Here is a 21,758-nt window from a genome sequence, read left to right on the forward strand (position 1 = left end):
TATGAGCCTCAATATCCATCATTCTGCCGTTAGTTAAATGTTGTTGATTCTTTAAGCTCCAAAATGCTCAGTTTTCACCTGTAGTGCAACACTGGGTACACACTACAGATGTCTCCTGATGCAATATCTTTAACCATTTTACCAACGACTAAGTCGCAATCAACATGCCGATTCATGTGTACAGGACTTTACAACATTTACCTTCATATCTGTGCTCTTCATCTGTCATAACCATCAGCTGAAAAGATCACAACTCTGCGCGCTCCATAGAGATCTATGGACACTGCCGGTCCTGAGTGCATACACACTGCAGAACTGGAACGACATCGATCCATCGTTTGCACAGATTTTTGGTCCATTTATAAAATCAAATGATACGATGTGCTTTGGAACGATAATCGCGGGAGCGTACAGACTAATGCTATATCGGGCCGAGTGGTCGTTTATAGTGTGATTGGCTCGATAATCGGGTGAAAAACCTGTAGCGTGTACCCAGTCTTAGTGAAACAAGCAGGAACAACGTTACGGTGATTAATTATTTGCAAGAATGGAAAAGGACAACATCAATCTAGTTTCACGGCTATGCCATACTTGCCTACTTTTTAAATCTGTACTCTGGAAGAATGGAGTACAGACAGATCATGTGACAGAGGGTATGAGGTTGCGTGACAACATCATTACGTCACTATAGCCCCGCCCCTACCATAATATACGGACATTCGAGGTATTGAATAGCGGGGGGCGGTGCTTAATGATAATTAAACCCCGCCTCCCACTATTCAATGCCGTGAATATTGGCATTTTACAGGGTCCGGAGTACGCCCAGACATTCGGGAGCGTAAGTATAGATTTTTAAATGGTTAGTGCTAAAGCTTCAACAAAATATGAACTGTGTTGCATTATATACAAATTATAGGCTGATATATTCAGTTACTTGTAGAAATAAAATTACCCACAACTCCAATTGTCTCTTTGATGACTCATCCTGTAGAACCCATAGAGATTTTGGTTTTAATCATCAGTGGACCAAGTCTGGAAAACAAACGGATTCAATATCCAAATATATGGAAAAGACAAACAACTCCCTGATATTTTATTTTGTGAATTGTTCTTAAACTTTCATTATGCCTGTAATTGCAGACATTAGCAAGAGATGTCAAAAACGACTAAACAGAGTACAAATCAAAGCAAACATGCAGTCGTAAAATGTAAAGGTTTTATTTTAATGGCAAGAAAACAATACCTAGTTGTGACAAGTGTTCAGCCAGCTCCCCTGTGCAGGGGCGGCACAGTGTGCACATAAAGGTTACAAAAGTGAGACTATCCCTAACACAACTGCTATACAAACAGAGGTCACACATGTTCTGATACAGAAAACCAGTATTGCACACGCAGGGGGGTAAGGACAAGAAAGGAGGGCACGGTAGTGAGTTTGATCCCCCCCATCTAGCACCCTGAGAAACAAATTAAAATAAAACTGTAACAATAAGATTAAAACATCATAATACATGAGTACAGCGTGTCACTTTGTGCTTCAAGTCTGCCAAAGGCCTGGTATCTTATTAAAGAGTACCTGGGCTTATACACAGCAGAGGCAGCCATTTTGTGCGCTGAACCAATATTCATGAGGAAGCAACCTTTTCTTTTCCTGCGTCATTAAGCCCTGCCCCCACCACTTATCTATTGTGGGGGCGAGAACCGGGAGGTTGCCCCGCTCTCCCAAGAGCACCGGATGTCTCCCAGTAATGCAGGAGTTTCCTGGACATTCGGGAGAGTAGGCAACTATGCGTTAAAGAAAAGCAGCTAATGAATCTCTAGAGACTGAAGTGTCTTTTACATTTTTGTCTCCATTACTTAAGTCATGTTGTCTTACCTGTCAGTCTTTGATTAAATCTTGGTCTCCATGAAAATGGCCACCTCCATAGGCATCAATACATGGAATACATGGACATAGGACACAATTTCTGAACTGTGTCATCATGCCACAGATGGCGAAGCCAACCACATCTTGTACTGGCTCAGCATCAGGGAGAATGCCAGACTCTTCAGGGAGTGAGGGAGATCACCCCTAGGTTCAGGGAGAGTTGGCGAGTATGTTTTTAATTTTTTTTTTAAAGGAACCAGTGATGTCCCTTGTTCCTAAAGAATTGGTAGTCACAAGTCTAATGAACATGGGTTCAGCCATTTTGTGCCTCAGTGATATCACCACATATAGTTCATCCCACAAAATGGCTGCTGCAAATGTGTGTAGGCTACAGGAACACATGAATACAACGACATTTGTGAAGCAAGTACCCATCTCTCCCTGTAATATGATATGTATTACAAGTGACACTTTTTACAGTCATTGGTTTTCATTAAAATATTTGAAAAGCATTTATTTATTTATTCAGGCGGAATCGTGACATTTTCCTCCCCAAAAAATAATTCTTGGACAGAAATCTATTCAATATACTGTACACTGATGGATACACATAATTTTATGGCCCTGTAAAATCCCATTATTCCCCTTACCACCAGTGATGTACATTATACAGTTTAACTTCAACTTTTTTCTTTTTAATATCTCCATAAGATAAGACAGCACACACAATGATATTTTAGGATTACACAGAATGCACGGATATCACTGGAACACACACCATTCATCTAATAATTCGAATGTAGTTGTGTATCATATGTCTAAATTGATTACACCAACTGTGCTTTGCTCAACAGAAGGGGAGTAGTGTCCTCACAAACCCAAAACACACACAAACCACCATATGGATTGTCAATTGCTCAAAGCAAAAGAATCGGGTCTGACAAAGCATCAAACACACACAATGGGGTCGGCAGTGCACATCCCAGCATGCCTTAATCACGTGAGCCATGTCTGTTTTTACTAATCATTAGACGAACATTCAGGTTTCAATGCACTTAATTCTGCGTGGTGCAGATATATTGCTTTGAATTCACTGCCCGTATTAATCCCCGACTGCGGGGATCTGCGAGGCGTTGCCAAAGTTTTAGCAGCAAAGCGCCGAGGACGGAGGCGTTTAAAACGGATGCACAACATTCGGTTCAGCTTATATACAGACCCTCACGTGCGCCACTGCAGTGACACGGCTTCTCTAGGGCAAAAAGGCGACTCACCCTCCCCCCCACACCTGTAAAATGTCATCTTTGATTGTCGAGCAACAGTGTTTAATTTAAAAAGACAACAACGTTGACCAGGAAGCTGCACTAAAAAGTGTCACTCCTTTGTCAGAGGCTTCATTAATCTGAATACAAAATGACACATGAAAAACATTACGTAAAATAGGCAATAAGTTAAAATAAAACAACTAAAATCATATTGAACATGTTGTCTCAGTGAGACCACAAGGATGGCAGGGTAAAGAGGAATGACTGCACAAAGATGGCTACGACGCCAGGTTTAAAAGTGGACCCATCACCAATGAACATTGATGGCAGCCATTTTGTGTGATGGGCCAATATTCATAAGAAGTCAGCCTTACAAGTCACTAGGAAGAAGTGACAGTGCCAATAGTTGTCACTAGTTTCTAATAAGCTGAATATATTAGTTCAGTCACAAAAATGTCTGCCTCCACTCTGCAAAGGGAATTGGACCACTTTAAAAGCAGCAAACACTCAACCAGAATGGAGTATTGGCTGCAACAAGATGGCTGACATAGACAAAATGGCTGAAACAAACCAGGGTCAAAAGGAAACATCTCAGATACACCTATACTAAGATGATAAAATGATCCAGTGTAAACATAGTTTAACACTTGAATAATACCCTGGACAAGAAAAAAAAAACATTAGCTAGTCACACAATTTATGTACAAAAAAAACACCTCTTTTGAGGTAATTACTAACCCTACTCTAACCAATTCACAGGTCCACTGATACTAGGTATGATAAATAAGATCTGACTGAAGAGGCTTTGGAAAGGCAGGTCTCTCTCTGTTCTAAATACTTCATGTACATATGTATATACACTTCAACTTGTGCCTATGTCTACACAGCACACGACTAAGGATTAAAAAAAAAACAACACATCTAGTTCTTTACATAGCAACGCATGAGAGGTGGACATAAATCAAACAAACATGTAAACTAGCCCCGGTTGCAGAGACCAAATTGTGCTAGAACAGGAACAGCCATATGCCCTTCGGGGTCTGAGGGGGGGAACAAAACAATAAAGCACATGGCAAGTCCAATGACTTCAGGAACAGACAGGTGGACAGTCCTGCCCATTATACATAAACATGGGCATTACATGGCCTGACACATGGATACAAAAATACAGCTCAACTTGGGGGCAAGCACAGTGAGTAGGTCACAAGGAGAGAGCGGGTGAAATGTGGAAGCATGTAAATAAGAGATGGAATTAATGAAGTTGGATATGGAGCGAGGTTATCCGGAGCTTGCACTCCTTTTGTGTGGTTGGTTGAGGTTCTCATAACAAACAGCAAAGGAAACACGGCCACATTCAGAGTGAAAGTCGATATCTAGCTAGTGGTTCTAGCAGGTGCCATGTGAAGTCAACGGGACTCCGGGAGATGTACAATAAGGCTTCTTGGAGGGGGGAGGGGGGGAAAGGTGCAGTCTTCCCCGCCAAAGGGGGATAAGGAAGTTTGGGATTTTCCGAATGGATAAATAAGTCTCTTGGTGGGGTACAGGCCTCCTGTTACACGGCCGTTTCCTGGTCCTCCCTCTGAATCATCTGGTAGTGCTGTCTGTTCTCCAGGTACGCAGCCAGCTCGGGGTCTTTTGCTTTCTCAGCGCGATTTTTTGGGGTGTCCCCCTGCAAATACATAGATATGGGTATGGTAACAGAACTGCCCAGAACTCTGCAGATCCAGACGGCGTTTATGAAAACGTGAATTCAACTGAAACCATATTATTAAAATCAGCTGTTACCACACATCTGCGTTTCACAAAACCAAAATGTATAGTTTGCACTTAACCAATCAGAAGTTGTAGTGACTGGTTCCAAATATACTTTGGATATCCCTTCCACAATTAATCTATACAGAAGGAATATATGTTTTTAGTATGACCAAGGTGAGAAAAGTGTCTACATTACAGCAATAAGCACTGTTTAGAATCACAAAAGACACTTCCAATGACAGCACTAAGCTCCACTCCCTAATAATTCTGGCACACTGATCTTTGTCTTCATTACACTCATCTTGCAGTTATTGTTACTCCAAGAAAATGAGTCATCTCATTACCCGGAAAAGAAGTGGAAACTTGAGGAAGGGTTTAGGTACAGTGTCCAGGGTGTGGGTAAAAGGGTAAAGGCTAACGACTGAATAGAACTATAATTTACTGCATAGTCAGGACTAGTAGTGATACTGAGATGCAGTGACAGATGTGTGCATTAGGGACTGATACTGAGATGCAGTGTCAGATGTGTGCATTAGGGACAGATACTGAGATGCAGTGACAGATGTGTGCATTAGGGACAGATACTGAGATGCAGTGTCAGATGTGTGCATTAGGGACCGATACGGAGATGCAGTGTCAGATGTGTGCATTAGGGACAGATACTGAGATGCAGTGTCAGATGTGTGCATTAGGGACTGATACTGAGATGCAGTGTCAGATGTGTGCATTAGGGACTGATACTGAGATGCAGTGACAGATGTGTGCATTAGGGACTGATACTAAGATGCAGTGACAGATGTGTGCATTAGGGACAGATACTGAGATGCAGTGACAGATGTGTGCATTAGGGACAGATACTGAGATGCAGTGACAGATGTGTGCATTAGGGACTGATACTGAGATGCAGTGACAGATGTGTGCATTAGGGACTGATACTGAGATGCAGTGACAGATGTGTGCATTAGGGACTGATACTGAGATGCAGTGACAGATGTGTGCATTAGGGACTGATACTGAGATGCAGTGACAGATGTGTGCATTAGGGACAGATACTGAGATGCAGTGACAGATGTGTGCATTAGGGACCGATACTGAGATGCAGTGACAGATGTGTGCATTAGGGACTGATACTGAGATGCAGTGACAGATGTGTGCATTAGGGACTGATACTGAGATGCAGTGACAGATGTGTGCATTAGGGACTGATACTGAGATGCAGTGACAGATGTGTGCATTAGGGACTGATACGGAGATGCAGTGACAGATGTGTGCATTAGGGACCAATACTGAGATGCAGTGTCAGATGTGTGCATTAGGGACTGATACTGAGATGCAGTGACAGATGTGTGCATTAGGGACTGATACTGAGATGCAGTGACAGATGTGTGCATTAGGGACAGAAACTGAGATGCAGTGACAGATGTGTGCATTAGGGACCGATACGGAGATGCAGTGACAGATGTGTGCATTAGGGACAGAAACTGAGATGCAGTGTCAGATGTGTGCATTAGGGACAGATACGGAGATGCAGTGACAGATGTGTGCATTATGGACAGATACTGAGATGCAGTGACAGATGTGTGCATTAGGGACAGACACTGAGATGCAGTGACAGATGTGTGCATTAGGGACAGAAACTGAGATGCAGTGTCAGATGTGTGCATTAGGGACAGATACTGAGATGCAGTGACAGATGTGTGCATTAGGGACAGACACTGAGATGCAGTGACAGATGTGTGCATTAGGGACAGAAACTGAGATGCAGTGTCAGATGTGTGCATTAGGGACAGATACTGAGATGCAGTGTCAGATGTGTGCATTAGGGACTGATACGGAGATGCAGTGTCAGATGTGTGCATTAGGGACCGATACGGAGATGCAGTGTCAGATGTGTGCATTAGGGACCGATACGGAGATGCAGTGTCAGATGTGTGCATTAGGGACAGATACTGAGATGCAGTGACAGATGTGTGCATTGGGGACAGATACTGAGATGCAGTGACAGATGTGTGCCTTGTGAAGCTGGCATTGAGGTGCAGTGTCAGATGTGTGCATTTAGACGTGTAGTATGTGCTGTGTGCGTAGACACACTGGTCATGATGTGTAATGACCTATAGGAAGAGTATTGTGCATCTCAAACAAAACAAAAATAAAAACAAATATAAAAGAGAGTATGCCGGTATAACGGAGGTAGAGAGCTCCAAACCTTAGTTATAAAGAGTCTCAGAAATATGACTAACAATATGATCAATTACTGACAAATTTGTTCCAAGGAATTGTAAGCTTATGCCCTGCAGAGATCGCGGTAAGTTTGTCTCACTGTCTCAGTACCAGTCCGTGTATGGAATGCACATTAAAACCTGCAGCTGGAGGGGGCAATTTGAGAGGGGAGGGGGGTGTAACTGCCTGCAGCTGTCTGGAATTCCTCAGCTTCTGTCTTAACCACTCTCCCAACACTTCCCGCTCTCTCACTCCCCCCATGTCTGCCTCACACCCCTGGCATTCTTACCAATCACCTTTGTATCAGCAGCTGTCACTGCTCTGGACAGGAGGGGTCACAGGCCAGGCAGGGGTACAGCAGAACACACTATGACAAAGGACTCATGCATGATGAGTAACAACCGTTCACAATTGGTTCCTTGCAGTAAACCTGTAGGCCCACAGTATGCCAGGTAGTAAAATAACGATGGGTTCTGTGACTTTATCTTCTCCTCCTACAAAATTCCACAGTACGGCCACACCTGTCTGCCTCAGCCACTAAGCCCATCACCTCCTACATTACCTGCAAGTCTGTTTTCATGAGCGACGCTCCTGCCTCCACGATGTAATGGCAGATGGTGCGTTGACGCAACGATGCCGCAAGATGCAGTCCGGTCTCTCCGCTGCAACATAGGTTGAAAGGTTTAGCGGAGCAGAGTTATGGTGCGGATACGTCAGAGCATTAAAGAACATCTGTCTCCTACACACGCTGCAGGCAACAACGCTGAGTGTTGAAGGAATATCCGTGAGAATGCAGACAATTGTTTCACTAGGAACTATTGACAACTGAGGCATGAGGCATTTTGTGCCTCAGTGAAGCCATTAGTTCCTAGTGAATCCATAGGCTGAATATTGTTTCAACAGCCAAAAAGGCTGGCTTCAATGTTCATGGACAAGAGGTAAACTGTAAAGATTACATGCCACCTACACACACTGGAGGCAGCCATTTTATTGGCTGGACCAAAAATAATGAGAATGCATTAGAAACCAGTAACATTACAGTGGCAAAAGGGGCTACACAGGGTAGGTGCCCATTTTGTGGTAGTCTACAAAATGGCTGCCCTTCACTGTGTTTAGGAGACAGGTGATCATTAACCTCTAGTATGGAGACTGCATATAATGCTTATATTCAATGATCTCAAAATTGTACTGAAAACCCTAACTAGGCAGAAAATGTACTTAAAATTATGAGCAGTTTAATGAGGTTAGCAAGAGAGAGGAGAGATAATCCACTGTGCAGTGTGACACAGCAATTAGCAGGTTACAGGGAACTCCAGAGGGTTGTTAGACTTAACTAGCAGTTAAGAGACTGAAAACTTTGAGTCGGACTATCCCTTAGTACATAACTTTAATGAACGGAAATACACTTGAGGTTGCATATTTAACAACCGGAGCCGTTTTACAGCTGAAGGGAGCTATGGCCTTTCAAGGACAGCTGACCAATAAAACGATGGCTGGACCGAAACTGGAGTCCTGTCAATAAAAGACTTGACTCATTGTTGATAAATATTCCTGAAAATGGAGTAAATGTAATAGGACTTGGCAATACCCACGTTTACAGTAAAGAAAGGAAAGCCACTAGAACTCCAGACAGGATTTAGAAAGTAACTGCTTTGAGAACAGCACAGTTTCAATAGAGATTTCTTGCAATATATGCACTGGCCTTAACATGTACTTAATTCAATGGACACCTTTAGTTTTCAACGCTAAAAGAAATAAAAGTAAACGCCCGCACGAGGCAGCCACTTTATGTCACGTGGCAGCCATTTTGTTTCAATAAAGAGGTTGCTCATTAATTTTATGAAGAGTAAGGTTTAGGTATAGTATAGTATAGTTAATTAGTTAATCTGTTTTGAAATAAGGATATCACCAGTGCCAGTTTACATCAACTATTTATTTAAGCGTACTTGTTTATAAACCATGCGACAGCCATTTTGTGAGCAGAACTGATATGCTTGAGAATACAACTTATCAATTCGCTGGGAACTAGTGACCTCACTGAGCCAGGCTCAGCCCACAAGATGGCAGCCTGCCCTGTGCGCAGGTAGCTGGTACACTTTAGATAGCAAACAAATACTTCAACAACTATGAACCCAGGGGGAAATTTGCTTTTTAAAGGCAAATAAACTTTATTGGATTTTCACAAATACAATTCTTCCTGTTGAGACAATCCTTTCATCAATGTCTCTTTAACACTCATTGCTCAGTACACCAAAACCACATATAGAACCCTGTTAGGCATTCAGTTCAACTTACTTCTTCAGCTCTGCAACATCCAGGATTTCAGAGGGAGCTGGGTAAACAGCAATAAAAGAGAGAGGGACTGTCAGAAAAACAAAACGTAATGACAGGAGACAGCTGGAGGGAGTTTGAGAAACATTAGCCTACAGTTGTACAGGCAGCCGAAAGCAGGAATGTTCCAGAAGCATAGTGTGACTAAGATTAAGAAAATGAAGCCAGAGATGGGGAGAGATTGGACAAGAAGTACAGCGAGCATTTTAGAAAGATAATTAGCTCCTCTCCCACCAAGAGTCTCTAATTAACATCTGCCCGCTGATCACTTCAGGCATTGGGCTGGTGGAAGAGAGATGGTATGCAAACAAGGGGCTGATTAGGGGCTCTACATGTGCGTGTTTGTGTACAGGCTGCAGGGAGAAGCAGTGTCTGGTAGATGAAGACGATATTGCAAGGTAAAATAGATATACCAGATATACATTAATTTGTCTAAAGAGCATAAGATGTGCCGATATCGGAAACAGGTCATGCATGTGTCCAAAGCAGGCTCGAGAATAATTAGATCGAAGCCGTTTGAATAATTGCACAAAATCCGGCAGCAGAGAACCGTGGTTGGCCTGTGTGAACCTCCAATAAGGCCTTTAATTAATCCAGACATAGCTCTGAATGGTTAGATCTGGTAGTGTAGCTTTGCTAAGCTGCAGGATCTGCCCTTATGTAGAATGCATAATTAATGAATCATTGAGGACCACTAACGGCATACATGAAAACAGGGGACTCTACTGAGCAAATGATGTTCTTTACAGAAGTAAATAACTTGAGCCTCAGGAGAAAAAATTACAGATAGTTGTGAGGATTCTATCTGGTCCCACACGGGATCCATAGTGCTCCCTGCTCTCCCTCATCAGTCTTGCTGCTTTATTAAGGCTCATGGTAGATCTGTACCCAATTAATTTTGATCAGACAAAATCATTATCTGTGGAACACGTGCAGACTAGATTGTCGGACATGTGGCCGAATTTACAGTTCAAAAAGGCAGCTGTATGTGGCAAAAGTAGAATTAAAACAAACATGACAGATTGGTTTATTGGAAGGGACAGAGGCTGCGCTGTTCAGGCACTCACCATGCTCGATAATGTACTTGACGATCTCCTTGCTTCCAGCGTTCACAGCGTGATGTAACAGTGTACAGCCACCCAAGTCTTGTTGCGTTAGGTTACCCCCAGCACGATGGGCTTCATGGAACTAGAATCGAGCCCAGAGCAAGGAGAGAGGAGAATGAAACCCTTGAACGCAGCTATATACAGATGATTTCACACCCTATACCCCGTCAAAGTGCCACAGAGACAGGGCCATACATCTCCTTATAGCCAAGCTCATGTCACACCCTCTTACAGCACCCTATACCACGCACCTCTCCCCAGGGCCGGTGCTAGGGTCCATGGCGCCCTAGGCACTTTTTAAAAAATCGGCGCCCAAACAAAAAAATTGTCTTTGAAACACTTTGAAAATCGGCTCCCTACTCCCTCCTCCCCCCTCCACACGTCTTTCCATACCTTGCCTCAACACCGCCGCCTCTCTGCTCCCCTCCTCTCACTGACACTGTCGGGCCGTGATGATGATGTCACGGCCCGACAGTCAGTGAGTGGAGGGGAGGAGACAGAGCAGAGAGGCGGCGGTGGTGAGCAATAGCCTCTTCCCCCCCCTCCCCGTGGATGTATCTAAATGCTGTGCGGCGGCCGTGAAAGGTATGGTCAGCGGTTGCCGCACAGTTTTAAAGTAATTTTCATTCTGTGGCGCCTTCCAGAGCCTCTCCCAGACCTCTCCTTACGCGATAGCCCACAAAGTCACCACCGGCCCTACCGCACCCTCATGTTAAAACCACAGACGTACCTTCTTAAGATCATCGTTTTTTGCAGATTCCAACAAAGTTTCATCTATAATAAAAAAAAACACAAAAAAAAACAAACCACCCCACAATCAGTAATGGTCGACTGAACACAAAATTAAACATAATGACAAAGAGCCCTTTTCCTTTCCCTTGTAATACAAATCCCATTTATTGTGACAATCCCTACACCAATCATGTGGGAAAGCAATTCATGTGCAGGCTTTTGTTTTTTTACACTCACCTGGGTGAGACTCGGAGATGTTATTTTCCGTCCTAAAAATAAATAAATAACAAAAAAATTCATTCCATCACAAAACTCCACAATGTAGTAAATCATGTTAGGTGCTGGATGTCCTCCTGCAGGCAGCAGCATTACACATTTGTAGTGAAACAAACCTGTCATTCCAAGTGCTTATAACCCCCCCCACCCCCCACACACACACTATTTATTTGTTATGTGCAATACAGACTGCTGTGGGGTTCCGTTGTCATTTAAACAAATGGTGTCTTTGTCGGATACATGCTGCCTCTGTGCGTCTGTTAACTGTGAGGAGGTAACAGGTTTGTGTAACAAGATCGGGATTGATGCACCTAAAAACTTTTCCAGCTGGCGCTTAATAGTTTGTGGTCGCGTTCGGTGTTCTAATCCCTTCATATCCTGGGTATTTCCATACTAAATTATACATCGAGGTGGTGTCCCAGTTTCACACATAATACATTTTATTTAATAGTTTAGCCTGGGGAATGACAACAGCTTTTGTAAGCAGAGTCAAGTAAATAGATTTGTGTTTTATTGTAGAGTGAAACAATGATTCTCCCCACAGTTCCTGTCATGCAATTACAGCAATAACAGAAATGTCCCAACAAATACTAATCAACTGGTAAAGGGCTGTTTTTGTTTTTTTTAAGGATAGTGGCACATTCATTGATTCTTTTTAAAGGCAGGAATGGACATTCAACATTTTTTTGCAGAGGAGATAACAACCAGGGGTCCCCTGCACCTCAGCATTGTCAGATAAGTAATAGTGATCTGCTGCTTGCAGACATAGCAACTAGCATCGTTACAAGTGATCCCAATGCTGAGTGCAGAGGAGACCTAGAGGTTGTGTGGCCCTTTTATGAAGCGGCATCACAAAGACGTTGCAGGATTTCTATAGCAGCCATAAGGCGGAAGTTGGGGCCACACGATGGCTCAGTGGTTAGCGCTCCTGCCTCACAGTACTGGGGTCTTGCGTTCGATTCCCGAACAGGACCTTTTCTATGTGGAGTTTGTATGTTCTCTCCATAAACATACTGGTAGGTTAATTGGCTGCTAGTGTGTGTGCACAAGGGAATTTAGACTGTAAGCTCCAATGGAGCAGGGACTGATGTGAATTACAAACAATCTCTGCACAGCGCTGCGGAATTGGTGAAGCTATATATAAAGAAATGGTGATGATGATGAAGCTGCACTTTGGGCGCTGTGTTCTCCAAGGAGTGGAATCCTGGTTTCTCACAAAGTGTGGACTATAAAACATATACGTTTTCCAGCTCTCTGGTTCCTCATATTTGCCAATTAAATTAAAACTTGTATATATTGTATTTTGAAGTGGCAATATGTCCGGCAGCATGGTTTTCCTATCTTGTGTGTACATGCAGACTAGCCCATTGTCTCAGCCTAGGCAGAAGGATTATTGTCCGCCAAATACCTGTATTACACCAGGGGTCTCATGTCCTTTGTCTAGCTGTGTGTCGGTGTGTGTTAAGATAGGGGAAAAGTGTACAGATAGAGCTTTTTGTTTAACTACCTAGGACTACACTGTGTATTTACATGTAATGTCTCTGGATTGTGTCCTCTCATGTTTAAACAAACTCTGCTGTATAACCACAGAACAATACCTGTCCCTAATTGTATCAAAAGCAACTCATCTGCTATCTGTGAAAAGTCAAACACAGAAAAGGACCAATCAGGCAGGTCCTGGAACTCAACATAAACAATTATTTATATAGCGCCACCAATTCCATAGCGCTGTACATAGAATATATGTCGTTCACATCAGTCCCTGCCCCATTGGAGCATACCGTCTTCCTTAACACACACACACTAGTGTGAATTTTGCCCGCAGCCAGTTAACCTACTAGTATGTTTTTGGAGTGTGGGAGGAAACTGGAGCACCCGGAGGAAACCCATGCAAACAAAGGGAGAACATACAAACTCCACACAGGCCTTGATTGGGAATCTAACTCATGACCCCAACCACTGTGGGGCAGAAGTGCTAACCACTGAACTCCTTAGGAGGCCATTTCTGCTTTTAAAAGACGGCACCATAAAAGCAGCAAATTGGCATTCACTACCCAGTGACAACTCTAGTCAGGCTGGCATTGAAATTTTGGTCTCTGCCAGGTAACAGGGAAGGGACAAACTGTCCATGGAGTACTGCCTTTGTCCAGTTTTGTCTCTGGGGGTAAATGTATCAAGCTGAGAGTTTCTCGACGGGTTTGAAAAGTGGAGTCGCTGCCTATAGCAACCAATCAGATTCTAGCTGTCATTTTGTAGAATGTACTAAATAAATGATAACTAGAATCTGATTGGTTGCTATAGGCAACATCTCTTGGAGAGCTGTCTGTCCACCAAAAGAGGATTGTCAGTGACTTGGGACCGCTGCTTTGCTGGTAGCCTCAAACAAGAGAGTGTCTGCGCCTCAGGAGAACTTGGATGGAGATTTGCCTGGGTAATTTTGAACCTTGGATAGGTACCGGGTAGGCCAGCTGTGTGGCACAGAGCGACACATTAATCCCAGTATCATCACAAGGTCCTGCACATCAGGGCATAAATCCACTATGGGAAGATGCCAACATCTTATATAGGTTTCCACTTTCAGATAACTAGTCCATTGACTGTAAATGCCCTCCTGCTACTTTTGCTATATATATTGCTTTTTCTTCCTAGCTTTTTAGCACTGTATTTATATCCTCAGGAAGTTCTTTAGGTATAATTATATCCTATGAGGAGCTGTAAAATAAAATACAAAACTTTGCCTCATGATATATATATATACATAGGCTAAAAAGCACTGAAAGAAGGTAGAAATAGCAAGAATGTGGTTTGTGCCCTCCTTTAAAAGCCGGCTTGTAGATTTAAATGATTGGCTCCAATTCTAGATCATCAACTGGTTCCTAAATTGCCAACACCCGGACATATTAAAGCAACTCCTCCTCCTATATGTGCTGGAACACAGAATGATGCCGTTTCTTTATAGGAAAAGGACTTTAAACAAACATAGGAACCGTTTCTGCCTGGGTGACTCAGGAAATTACATTTTATTACGTACATTAAGCATCATCCCACAGAGATAGTATCTCAGTCACTCAGAGAGCCCCACAGACTTCTTGTGTAAATATGTCAGGAGGATGATTTGTTTAGTATACATTTAAATTAAAAACAGATGGGAACATCGCATGTAGGTACGTAGATCCATTCACCACTTGTAAAATTGCTATGTTATTTGCAGGCCACAGACTTTAAAACGGGGATTATGAGAGACACAATCTAAACGATATAATTATAGTGACGGTCTGAGTGGTCTGCAGACAAAGGGCTATACGCCACGCCAAGACGGAGTCCATGCACTTCCTCCCCGCTTATTATACGGAATACTCTCGTTCCTTTTTATTGTCCCTCTTCTGTGTTAATAAAGAGAATAATAAATACAACTCATTGTCCTCCTATTATGCTCTGTTATTTAGTATGTTGGCGGCTCTGCACTGTAAGCATTTTAGGATTTGTGTTGAGAAGTCTACAGACTATGATATAAAGTACTGCAAATCTGAATGAATACATTAATTCAGTATTAATCTGGTACAGCAGAAATATATCATGTTTCATTCACTGTCGCTTCAGTCTTTCAAAAGGGGAAATACTTGCGAGTGTGTGGGGTTATTGTTAGACAACATATGGCAATACAAAGCCTTGATAGCCGTTGCTCAACACGGTGCCTAAACAACCGTATCGGTGCAATGTGGTAATCCGTGTGACCGAGCGGCTCAATGACAGCGGTCACGCACAATGGCTAGGTCACCACATACCTGTGTCCAGATTTTAGATCTGGTTTGGTCAGAAAGCTGTCACTACCGGTCCTGCTCCAGTGAGGAGGTCCCTTCTCAGGCTCGGCCGGGGAACTCGGGGGAGAGGTCAGTGGGAACTGAAAATGTTGGCTGGTGGGGCTGGCAGACTGGTCTTTGAAAGGCATGGCCGGGGAAGTGCCCACAGACTGGGTAATGATCAGTTCTGGATCCAGGACATAGAGTTCATCCTGACAGATTTCCAGCACAAAGTTCAGGTGCTCCTAGGAGAATATCAAGACAAAGCGCACACAGAACACATTAAAGGACATCATTCCAGACACGGCTCTTCTGTAGTATGTTACGCAACAATAAATATAATTGTATAATTGCACAGTTTATCTCATCAGAAAACAATGCAAAAAGTAAACCTAAAACACAGCGATCATATTTTTCTAGTCTGTTTTTCATTAACATATAGGGCAAAATTAAATTATATTTAATATTAAAAATATGCGTTGGCTAGTTACGGTGCAGACTACTGCATTTAAAAAAGGTCCACTGAAAATTCATCCCTTGATTACACAGAGTGGAGGCAGCCATTGGCTGGTCTGAATGATAATGCAGCCAATCAACTCCCTGGGAGCCACTCACCGGAAGCCAGTGACCTTACAGAGGCCCCAAATTAAGTCAGAATATATTGTCATGAAAGTTCCAATGTGTTTGAGAGACGTTCATAGACGTTGCAGGACAATGAAACCTAAAATACATTTATACCTAAAAAACGGACTTAAAAAAATAAGTCACCTAGTAAAGAAATCTATAGATGTTCTCAAAAAAACAAATTAATGTCCACATAAAAAAAAAAAAGCAGCTTTGGAGGGCTTCCGGTCTGACAGTCATAACAAAGCTTCCGTTCCGATGACTGTCTCAAACATTTATATAGCCATTATATTTATGACTGTCAGTGTATATATCTTCTTTAGGATAAGCTCAGTTGAAGTAGCACAGCTGTACTACAGCCCTCACACATCTTAAACACACTATATCGCCCCCAGGTGTACGTTTGCGTCATTACAATCTGCTACACTCTAGCACCTCAGACACAAACCTATTAAATTTCTACAATCAAAACACGAGGTGAAAATTTGTCAGGAAAGGTGTCAACTGCGTACACTATACCGACGCATAACACACAAGTTCTATTAATAATGATAAAACTACTGTAAATTGTATTTTTCTGCCAACACTTAGAGATAGCATCACATAAGCAAACACCTGTGTTTTGTAAACCATCAAATACAAACTAAGGGGTATATTTACTAAACTGCGGGGTTGAACAAGTGGAGATGTTGCCTATAACAACCAATCAGATTCTAGCTGTCATTTTGCAGAATGTACTTAATAAATGATAACTGGAATCTGATTGGTTGCTATAGGCAACATCTCCACTTTTTAAAACCCGCAATTTAGTAAATATACCCCTAAGTCTGCAACCGCCTGCCATGCATATATTTAGAAAACAGTTAACATTTAAGATTATAATAGACAAGTGATTCTAATAATAAATAGTATATCATGAGTAAACATTCCTCAAAATAAGAGATAATGGGGCAGATTGATTTTGAAGGACGCAACGCGAGTTTAAAGCTTAATGCAAACTCACCTGCGCTCTGTCGATCCTATAGAAGCGATCAGCAGTGGTGGCTGCGGGAGAGAATCCCTGGTTAGCAGAAGATTACATTCAAATTCCACAGAAGACACAGATGTGTTGATAAAAAAAAGAAAGAAAAAAAGATCCCTTTGCCTACACCTTATGGAGGCAGCCATATTACTGACTGAGTTAATACTCATAAAAACGCAGCCTATGAAGTCACTAAGAACCAGTGACATCAATGAGGCATGAACACATTTGCCTCAGCACTTTTTACTTTAAGCCGCCACAAGGTCACTGCATTTATAGACTGCATATTACGAAGATTATCGGTTCTGCGACAAAATGGCCGCCTCCACTATGTGCAGACAACAGCTATGCTTCAATACTCACAATCCAAGAAGCACCATTTTGGCGAGAGTTTCTGTGAGGACACAGTTTGTGGTTTGTTTGTGCCGTCCTCCTGAGTAAATAAACAAAGCTTATTAGCAAGTTATGTGATGTCTTCTGATCACGTCTAAGGTCACTGCACATACAAAGCAAGAAAATGGCAGTCTCTTAAAGATGGCAATAGACGTGCTGATATGGTGGTTTAGCATGATCGCCATACACAGGGGAGGTCAAGATTGCACGGATCTGGTAATTAGGACTGGCCTACACACCAAAAACTAGGAGATTGGGTAAATATATCCACATAACCAGCTTTAGAATATTGGTACATAAACACAGGTCACTACAGATATATAACGCTACAGGTCACATGTCCACAACAAGGCACATCCTGATTGTGACCAATGATGAACCTGAGGATCAACCTCTACATTTTCTATAGAAAGCCCATTAATGATCAGTTAAAGGTGCATGATTATTTTCTCTATTTTTAAACTGATTGGCTATGTTTTATTTAAAATAAATAAATAAAAAGAAAATACCACCTGAAACAGTTTTAGGCCAAAAGGCATAAAAATAAGCTTTAATTTACAAACACCCTATTTAAACAACACATACATTTACGTAGGCAAGAAATATACAAATCTGTTTTAAAGACCAATACCAATTTAATTTTAATAGTTTTTGCTATTATAAAAGTCATCTATGGTTATCTATACCAAGAAAGGTAAACTACACCGCACTGTTTGGTTCTACATAACTTGCCTATAGCTTCCTATTCTATGATACCTGCACTCGTTGCTCTACATAAGCCAGCTAAAAAACTTAGTCACTGTAATTCCTGAACACGGCAATAGGGGCACAGTGCATGCAAACACCATGTACGGTCCTCAATGAGGGACACACGAGACATTAATAACGATACACAACACACGACGACACATGGCACACAGCCGACAGCTTGTTGCTGCACACACACCTTTAGGTCGAGACGTTGCAAGATTGTGGGGTACTCAGGAAAATCCTGGGGAGAAAGAGTCACATCATCTTAACCCCCAAAGCTGACAACCCCCGCACTCATGATTGTCACATCTTGTATGACTTGTAAATCAATGGGAAAGTGTACTCTATTTAAGGGCCTATATGCTATTCTTCGAACAACAGTGGTTCAGCCTAGCGCCAGTAGAAAAAGTACTAGGTCCTCTTCTGTTCAGATGCGGCTCCCCTCTTTCAGTGTCATTGACATCACATCCCAGCCTATCAATAACACGGAGGAGTTGCATCACTATGAAAATCACAAAACGCGTAGGGTCTGCTCTCCTGGAATATCCGGTAGACTCCCCAATTTCGGGGAGTCTCCCAGAAGAACAGGCCTCCCTTCCGGATCCCACCAACTTCACTACTGAACTCTAAATGACTGACATGATCATCATAGAGGTAAGAGGAAGCGGTGACTTAAAGAGAGTAGTCAGCGGTGGATACAGCCATGAACCAACTAAGTTGTAAATTATGTTACAAAAATAAATTATTAAAACAAAACTATACATTATAATCATACATTTTATAAAAAAAAATTGATTTTTTTTACATTTAGATTTTAAATATAAAGGCAATGTCCTGTTATTAACAATACAAAAATAAAATATCGGTTTCATCGATTTGGATTACTGTGTAAACAGCGTTTCTACATGGATAGTCAGGTCTTAATTTATGTCTTTTGCTCTATTCACTTATCAAGCCAAGCTCAGGCAACACTGTCAATCAATTAGTACTAGAACTAAGGGGTAGATTCACTAACTAAAACTTCTAAAAAAGGAAATGTAGAGTTTTTGTCCATAGCAACCAATCAGATTCTTATCTGGTACATTCTAGGAAATTATAGTTAGAATCTGATTAGTTGCTATGGGCAACACCTCCACTTTTCCTTTTTTTTTTACACGTTTTAGTTAATCTACCACTAAGGGGTAAATGTATCAAGCTGCGGGTTTGAAAAAGTGGAGATGTTGCCTATAGCAACCAATCAGTTTCTAGTTATGCATAACTACAATCTACAAATTTACAGATGATTGGTTGCCATAGGTAACATCTCCACTTTTTCAAACCCGCAGCTTGATAAATTTACCCCAAAGTCTCTATTACTTGCAGCACAGAACAAAAGTGACTGAGGGAGAAAAACAGCAAAAATAACTTACATTAAAATAGTAAAATTGAGACCTTTATGCAAAATTTTAACCCCATAAAAATACCTATCACCTAAATGCTTTAGTACAGAAAGAAACATTTAAACACTGCAATCATACAACTTTGATAGCGTCACTTTTTGCACTGCAAGAATACAAGTTTTCTCTCTCAATGTCCTACAATTCCACAGAACGAGAAGCAGAAAACTAATAAGGGTTTTCAATGCACCATATACAGTATTAACTACTAATGTGGAATTGAATTTTGTACTAGATATAGTACAAAATTCAATTCCACATTAGTAGCTAACAGGTCTGAAAATCCTTTTGCTTTTCAGGAAAAAAAAAAAAAAAAAGGTGTTTGCAGACAAAAGTGAGGATTTCTATAGGGCAAAGTGTTGCTCAAGTTGTATTTCCGGCACTGTGAAGGAGAAGGTGTCACTGCAGCCGGTTCCCTGTCGTGCGCTCGGGATTCTGCGCCAAGTTAAATAAATCTAAATCCATTTGAGATGACCTCAGCGCTCAGGAGAGAGAGAGAGAGAAAGAGGGGGGATTGATGGGTGAAATAAAGTGGTGGTTTTGGGATTCTGCCACATAAAACAGTTCATTCTGGAATAATCCGCAATACAAACTCTTTCCATGATGTCAGTGTGTCCCTGCAGTGCTTCCGAGTGACACATGTGCAACTGGGCACCGGGTACACAGTGCATGTGTGAGACACACGGTATCTCATGCAGCCACTGATTGTGAACACATGGGACATGTCTGTACACAGTAGTGGCACGGGGTACACAGCACCCACCAGCAAATCACACATTTCATGTAACACACCATATTCAATACACTTCAATATAGACCTATTTGGCTTTTTTTTGTTGAGCTTTTGAATGACAGAACTTTAATAGGTGGACGAGGCAATAGACATTTCCTATGGACAATGTGCATTTAAGCAGCTATGTAGTTTTCAAAAAAAAGGACAATAATGGTACATTTTCCATGTAATGAATTTTGGTGGTAGACAATGAACTTGTACATACAAGTGTGTTTCTATGAATGTGCCTATATAGATTTACAACAATAGATACAGGCAGAGCAGCAGGTGGCATAGGAGAGGGTACTCGGCCTCCAGTATAGACAAGAGCGACAGATCCCCCTTCCCAGCCTCACAAAGCACAGAGAGAATGAGCATCCAACTGGGTCAGGGGGCTGAGGCTCCAGCGTCACGGCAAATTAACGCCTGAAAGCAATGGGAGAGCGACTGGGAAGTAACTGGGTGGTCACAGAGTACATACAACTCTCGTGTGACCCGGTGGGGCGGATTATAGGCTTGTACAAATACCTGTTGCACAATATATACGGTTAATACTGTGTATGTCTCTTAGAACACACAACTGATAGCAGGCAGGTTTATCTCACACACAATGCAGCATAAACACAGCGGCACGCCTATTACCAGAGCACAAACACCCAGTGTATGATTAGTATGTGTGTGTACAGCATGCCCCTTACCTCCTGCAGCTGCTGGATGTGTAACCGACAGGTCTCCAGATCACTGTCTCCGGGGACCACAATAACTCCCAGTGGGAGAGCTGCAATCGCCAGAAAGGGAAGAAAACAGAGGATAATAAGTGAGAGAGAGGGGCTAAAGAGGGGAACGGGAAGGAACGAGAGGGGTGAGGACAAATCAAAGGGAGGGGGTGAACAAAAGATGGCAAAAACCGAGGGACACAAGATAAGTGCTTAAAGTGTTGCATATTAAAAATGATGCACCAAGAGGACTTCAAGTATAATTATATTTACACTACAAAGTTATTTTTTATAGCACAGTATAACATATCACAATGACATCACTGTTCATGGATTACAAATGAGATAATATAGTCCCATACTGTAAAATAAGCAACATGACCATATAAAGCAGGGGTCAGGGAACTTTTTTTCTTTAACTTTTACCCCTGAATATATTTAGATACGCCGACGTTACCCCCTTGATTTGAAAGGAAGGAAATCATATATTATTAATTATTGGAATTCAAAATTTTATTGAATCTATTTAAAATTTCTTTGAAAGCTTCAACTTCAAAACTTCAGGTTTTGGAGAATTGATGTTGCTTCATTTTTGATACGAGAGCATAAATATTGGGGCATTTTGATGTCAGAGCAATTTAGATACAGTCTTCAGCCTCCAATCGATTTCTCTGCTTTGTTTTGTATGTTCGTTAGAGTG

General features: G+C 42.0%; 1 protein-coding gene across 5 annotated transcripts in view; it reads right to left on the minus strand.

Moving 5' to 3' along the window:
* Nucleotides 1–1,202: 1,202 nt before the first annotated feature.
* DGKZ (diacylglycerol kinase zeta) overlaps nt 1,203–21,758 on the minus strand; it is a 111,690-nt gene continuing 91,134 nt past the window's right edge. For 4 of the 5 annotated variants that reach the window (XM_075188213.1, XM_075188215.1, XM_075188214.1 and 1 more), the window contains 11 exons: nt 21,041–21,120; nt 18,331–18,375; nt 17,355–17,424; nt 16,974–17,014; nt 15,332–15,591; nt 11,508–11,539; nt 11,269–11,312; nt 10,500–10,620; nt 9,397–9,433; nt 7,664–7,763; nt 1,203–4,795 (listed from right to left, as the gene is read on the minus strand). In XM_075188213.1, the coding sequence (XP_075044314.1) occupies nt 4,679–4,795; nt 7,664–7,763; nt 9,397–9,433; nt 10,500–10,620; nt 11,269–11,312; nt 11,508–11,539; nt 15,332–15,591; nt 16,974–17,014; nt 17,355–17,424; nt 18,331–18,375; nt 21,041–21,120 (947 nt within the window). In that variant the 3' untranslated portion in view covers nt 1,203–4,678. The remainder of the gene's footprint in view (nt 4,796–7,663; nt 7,764–9,396; nt 9,434–10,499; nt 10,621–11,268; nt 11,313–11,507; nt 11,540–15,331; nt 15,592–16,973; nt 17,015–17,354; nt 17,425–18,330; nt 18,376–21,040; nt 21,121–21,758) is intronic. The other variant, XM_075188212.1, reaches the window with a different exon arrangement.

The sequence above is a fragment of the Mixophyes fleayi genome, chromosome 10 (assembly GCF_038048845.1).
Source record: "Mixophyes fleayi isolate aMixFle1 chromosome 10, aMixFle1.hap1, whole genome shotgun sequence".
NCBI classification, from domain to species: Eukaryota; Metazoa; Chordata; class Amphibia; order Anura; family Limnodynastidae; genus Mixophyes; species Mixophyes fleayi.